At 44.6% G+C, this 5,852-nt stretch overlaps 2 protein-coding genes across 2 annotated transcripts; one reads left to right on the forward strand and one right to left on the reverse strand.

Moving 5' to 3' along the window:
• Window positions 1-504: 504 nt before the first annotated feature.
• Window positions 505-1,203, forward strand: LOC109173369. Its single transcript, XM_019322604.1, has 2 exons — window positions 505-591; window positions 874-1,203. Exons 1-2 carry the CDS (start codon window positions 505-507, stop codon window positions 1,201-1,203), a joined length of 417 nt encoding a protein of 138 aa, XP_019178149.1.
• A 1,476-nt stretch (window positions 1,204-2,679) lies between these two features.
• On the reverse strand, window positions 2,680-4,490 carry LOC109173370 (protein FAR1-RELATED SEQUENCE 5-like). The gene is made up of 2 exons (XM_019322605.1): window positions 4,285-4,490; window positions 2,680-4,000 (listed from the first exon to the last, which is right to left on the reverse strand). Exons 1-2 carry the CDS (start codon window positions 4,488-4,490, stop codon window positions 2,680-2,682), a joined length of 1,527 nt encoding a protein of 508 aa, XP_019178150.1.
• Between the last annotated feature and the right edge of the window lie 1,362 nt (window positions 4,491-5,852).

A 5,852-nucleotide genomic window follows, 5' to 3' on the forward strand; every position in this document is an offset into this window, starting at 1 on the left:
TTCTCCCACTCTTAGGTAGTTGATTTTGTTGTTGTTTTTAAATTCATCTTGTGGTGCCGTTTAAATTTAGGCATGAGGAACTATTCAACTTCAATGGGTGGGCTGCGACCCGTGAGGATGTGTTGTCCCTGGCAGTTGGGTCTCAGTTGCGGGTCGCTGTAATTGATGTGTGGTCCTGCATTCTGAACGTTAGAGAGATTTATAGGCCTGAGGGCTCTCCTCGGCGGTTTTTTTCGGGGATTCAGACCACAGTATCTTTCCTTTGTCCCTTTTGCGTTTTTGTGTTACATAAAAGGTGTGGTGCTGGGTGTGTTGGTATTTAAATGTGTTCTGTATATGTGTCCAGCTCAATACAGTGGTGTCACAAACTCAGTCGCGTGCATGCCGGTTAGATTGGTTCTCTGAGAGGATGGATGCGGGGATGAAGTTGTCTCCTCATGATTCGTGGCGGAGTGTTGACATGGTATTGTGCAGAGTGGGCACTACTATGTTATCAGTGTGGACATGGTGCGGAAACGAATTGACATAATTGACAATTCCTCGGTCGTTATGACTAACGAGGACAAGTATGGGGCGACTCCTGAGGTGTTGGTATGTGTTTTGTTATCCCATTTTTCCCGACAACGCATTGTGTGTTTATTATTGCGGGGCTCTATCCCTCTCTTTTGTCAATTGGGTTTACTATGAGTTTTGTAATCATTTGTTACATACGGCACACACATATTTGTGTCAGTGCACGTCTTTTGGGTGTGATTGGTCCTTGGACGGTGTGGCACACTAGTGTGTTCCTGTGTGCACTGTCTTGATCAAATTGGTTGTTTATCCATGTCGTTTAATTTATCTTATTTTGTTGTTATCTTTGTGTGTTTACAGAAAGATTTTTTGTCTGTGTTCCTTGATGATGAGGTTGATTTGCGTTATGGGGCCGTTGTACGAAGGATTATTCCAAGAAGGATGCAGATGCGCTGGCGGGATGCACGTAACAAAGTGGATTGTGGGGTCTTTGCAATGCGGCATATGGAGTCGTTTTTGGGTGAATCAGTGACTGCATGGGATTGCGGTTTACAGAAGGGTGATACTGGTGGTCTTGATTTGTTGAGGAGGTCTTATATGCGGCAGATTTTGACGAATGAGATTAATGCTCACCATCACAAGAACATTTGTAGTGTAGTTGGATACCGTGATGACATTGAACAAAGATAGTTTTAGGGTTATGTTTCGTTGTTTGTTGATTAGTATGTTTTGGTTGTTTCGGTTTGTTTGGTGAATATGTTTTGTGTTACCGGTTGTTGTTTTTTTAATACTGGATTTTTGGGTCTGTTTTTTCCTTTACGAGTTGTGGTTCATTTTGTTGTTCCATATTGGTGTTGTCAAAACTGAATGGCACATACAGTCCGTCGGGCGGGCACATTAGGGCATTAGTTACAACTTTACAACCCGTAAGGCACTTATTTTCGTCTTCCAGAGCATACCGGCTAGTACGTAATAAATGTTAGTGTGTCTGGCACATGCAGGTTACCTAGTGTGCACAATGGTCGTAGTGTGTTTTTAGAATCAATAAAGAGCACAGATGGTGTGTCAAATGTGCATGTGTAGTGTTGCGTAGTCCGTTTCGTGTAGTTACAACTTCACAGTCCGTAATGGCACTTAATTTCGTCTTCCAGAGTGTATCGGCTAGTACATATCATTCACGTTAGTTGTGGTTGGCACATGCAGATTAACTTGTGTGCACATTGCCCGTAGTTTCTTTGTAGAACCAATACAGGGCACGGTTGTTGACTCAAATGTGCACACCAAATTCGGTGTGTCCGTTACTATCGGTGTGGGACATTTCCCCATGATGGCACATACGGTTCAGTGGGTGGGCACAGCAGGGCATTAGCTCCAACTCCACAGCCCGTAATGGGTTTTCATTTCGTCTTCCAGAGCATACCGGCTAGTACATGGCATTCATGGTAGTTGTGTGTGGCACATGCAGATTAACTAGGGTGCACATTGGCCGTAGATTCTTCTTAGAACCAATAAAGGGCACAGATGTTTTCTCTAATGTGCATGCCCAGGGTTTCATAGGCCGTTTCGTGTAGTCATATTTCCAAACTGCGTAATGGCATTTTTTTTTGTCTTCCAGCCCATACTGGCCAGTACGAAGCATTCATGTTAGTTGCGTATGGCACATGCATATTAACTAGTGTGCACAATGGCCGTAGGTTCTTCTTAGGACCAATACAGGGCACACATGTTTACTAAAATGTGCACACCAACTTCAGTCTGTCCGCTACTGTCGTTGTTGGTCAGTTTGACAAGGATGGCACATATTGTTAGACGTTCGGGCACACCCTGGTTGTCGCTGGTTCTTGGGAGCCCTCAGAGTAGTTTTAGGTGCACAGAGTCAGCGCATGGCTGGATATAGATACTTAAATTAAGACATATGGAATTAATTGGACGCATATATTGCTATATTAAATGGAGTGAGTAGCTAGTTATCTGTACACGAATACATGATTAAAGAATGTGAATAAAATTATTGGCGGTTGATCAGCCAGGCACATGCCCGTAGTCTCAGGTGCACAGTTCTTCTTTCCTACTTGTGACTTGTGGTCTTCTTTCGTAGCGCGCAGTTGCGACTATCATGGTGTCCGTATGTGTTGCAAGTCCGGCACTTCCTTTCCCCCTTTGCAGCTAGTGTTGATGCAATCTCCTTTGCTGACTTGAAACGCTTTCCAGAACCCTTGTTCTTAGCAATTGCAGGGGGGTGGACCTTGATGTTTGGTGATGAGGTGGACCCACAGAAGCTACGTATGATCTCGTTTTTGATGCTCTGGGCTTGTCTTGGGATATGCTTTCAGCTGATTTCTCTCGGTGCGCTTTTAGTAGCTGTGCCAACTCTGTTATTTTATCGTTGTTACCATATGCATACCCGACACACTTGAAGAACTCATCAAATACGGTCCCCATTCTTGTATTCCCGTTCGCGTGTTCCGGGGTATCATGCTGGTCGTTGTTTGCGTAGATCTCTGTGTGGGGCCAACATGTATTGCGTGACCATCGTGGTAAGATGTATTGGCTAGGTATTCGGTCCAGATTTGCAGCCTTGAATGCCAAGAACACATGTTTGCACTGTATCCCAATCCGGTGGAACATCTTGCATGTGCATTGTACTGTTCTGTTTGTAGAGTTGTACTCCACTGAATGTGTCGACTTGTCTGTGTCTTCTATATCAAAGTGAATGTTGCATCCTTCAATTGTTTTCTTAATAACTTGGGATGCGAAGCACGCGTCTGCAATTTCTTTTTGGACATCATAAAACACTGCGATGGTATACGTTGTGGCGGCTTGACGCTCTATCAAAAATGGTGTCCTCACATCTGGGAATTTGCCCTCGTTTTCTGCGTTTAGTTGCAGTTGGTAGTGTCGTTGTTTGTATATTGCTTTCTCAAACTTTGTGAAGAACTCTGATAAACTTAGATGGGGGGAAGTGCATTTGCTGAAAACGTTATTCTCCGACTCTGATCTTGATGTTGTTCTTAGCAAGCCTCCCATGAACACGTCGTTGAAGAATACTGGTATCCATTGTGCACGTATCTCAAACAAGTGGGTAAACCATTTGTGTTCAACTAGCTGATATTTCACCATAATTGTTTGCCAGGCTGTTTCAAATTCCTGAATTATTTGCGTGTCATTCCAAACCACGTTGTTTAAGCTTGATAGGAATCCTTCACTCTTAGCTAGTGTTGGCCCTACCTTCTCGCAGACCTTTGTCATGATGTGCCACATGCAATATCTGTGTCGAGTTGAATCAAATACTCTGGCTATTGCAACTTTCATTGCGGGGTCTTGGTCAGTAACTGTGCATGCCGGAACTTTTCCCATTGCCTTCTTGAAGTGTTCTAGCAGCCAGGTGTAGGAGTCCACATCTTCTCGGGCGATTAGTCCTGCTGCGAATGTCACGCTCTTCTTGTGGTGGTCAACCCCGGTGAATGGCACGAACACTAACTTGTACCTGCATGGGACAGATCAAGGGGGTGGGCGTTTTTTAGTAGTTAGTTATTTGTTTTAGTAGGGTAAATCGATAAGGCAGTAAATTCATGGGGGTGCACACAGTGTACTGCAGGAAGGCATTGCCTGTGTATATGCATTGTGTACTACGGATGGCACACAACAAGTGGCAGCTGGGCACACATGTGCCCGGTAGCCTTCGGTGTTAGGGGCGTTTTCAGGTGTTGTACTGTGCAGCTGTGTGCCCGTACGGCATTTGCAGGGTGCATTTATGTAGTTTGGTTTTACCTGTTTGTACCATATGTGGCGTCGAATGACATAGTGTCACCAAATAGCTTGAAATTGTGGCGTGCTTTAGGATCGGCCCAAAATATTCGGCACAGTTGGTCCAGCTCGTCAACATCATGGGCAAAATAGAATTCAGGTGAGGCGTTTTTCTTCTCCATATACTTATCAAGCACGAGTTGGGCATCGGTGTCTTCTATATATGCCATTATATCTCGTTTGAATTGCCAAAATCTGTTACTGTAGCTCCAACATTCTCAAAACCACCTACCATCTCTTCGTATAGTGTAAAGCTCTTGCATGATCCGATGTTTGCATTTGAGCAGTTGAGAATGAAATTTTGGTGCCCAATGTCAAGCTTCCGATTTGCCTTCATGAATGGTCTTGAAATTGGTGTGCATAAAGAATGGGTGTGGCGTTCCTCGATTGAGTTTACCTCAAACCTATCATTGTCCAATCTCTTGAATATTATTTTGGCATTGCACCCCACTCTATTTGTGACACGGCGCCTTTTAATTGAGTTGTTGTTATCATTTTTCAGAATGCCTACGCCATCCCCCTCGCCTGTAGGGAGTTTGAATCCGGCACGTGAGCACAGCACATACTTCCATGTGATCCTTCCATACGAGTCCCTTTTCTCGGATGCACAACGGATGTCAAACCCTGTACTCGTTGCGTAAGTTTGGTAATACGTAATTCCAGCTTCCAATGTAGTGAACACTTGGCCCGTGAATGGCCTCTTGGCGTCTTCACACTCTGGAGTCCAGTACTTTGTTGTGCCAGGAGAGATGTTGATAACGCAGCCTGTTGAGCGGGGTGCATCTGTAGAGTAGCGAAAAGTTAGTAATACAGTATGTAGGGTACCTATTAGGCTTTAGGTTTGTGTCATTCCGCACTCGAATTGGGTGTAATGTACCGGTTGGCACAATCGAGAACGCATATATGCACACTCTCCACATCAGTAGCAGAGATTTCGGCTTGACCCCTAGTTTGTGCCATTCTGCACTCGATTTTGGAAGATTTGGCCTGTTGGCACATTAGAGAACACATATATGCACACTCTCCACATCAATAGCAGATATTTTGGCCTCACCCCTAGTTTGTGCCATTCAGCACTCGAATTGGGTAGATTTGGCCTGTTGGCACATTAGAGAACACATATATGCACACTCTCCACATCAGTAGCAGATATTTTGGCCTCACCCCTAGTTTGTGCCATTCAGCACTCGAATTGGGTAGATTTGGCCTGTTGGCACATTAGAAAACACATATATGCACACTCTCCACATCAGTAGTAGATATTTTGGCCTCACCCCTAGTTTGTGCCATTCAGCCCTCGAATTGGGTAGATTTGGCATGTTGGCACATTTGAAAACACATATATGCACACTCTCCACATCAGTAGCAGATATTTCGGCGTCAGCCCTAGTTTGTGCCATTCTAGACTCGAATTGGGTATAATTGTCAGGTTGGCACATTCGCGAACACATATATGCACACTGTCCACATCAGTAGCAGAGATTTCGGCTTCCGCCCTAATTGGCACGTACCTGGAGACAGTTGTGCACTCA

Source organism: Ipomoea nil, unplaced genomic scaffold (genome assembly GCF_001879475.1).
Source record: "Ipomoea nil cultivar Tokyo-kokei standard unplaced genomic scaffold, Asagao_1.1 scaffold0480, whole genome shotgun sequence".
NCBI classification, from domain to species: Eukaryota; Viridiplantae; Streptophyta; class Magnoliopsida; order Solanales; family Convolvulaceae; genus Ipomoea; species Ipomoea nil.

Coding starts and splice junctions, on each gene's coding strand:
- LOC109173369 (XM_019322604.1), top strand. CDS start 505: ATGGTGCGGAAACGAATTGACATAATTGACAATTCCTCGGTCGTTATG. Junction 592..873: donor GGGCGACTCCTGAGGTGTTG/GTATGTGTTTTG, acceptor GTGTGTTTACAG/AAAGATTTTTTGTCTGTGTT.
- LOC109173370 (XM_019322605.1), bottom strand. CDS start 4,490: ATGGCATATATAGAAGACACCGATGCCCAACTCGTGCTTGATAAGTAT. Junction 4,001..4,284: donor GCCACATATGGTACAAACAG/GTAAAACCAAAC, acceptor TGTCCCATGCAG/GTACAAGTTAGTGTTCGTGC.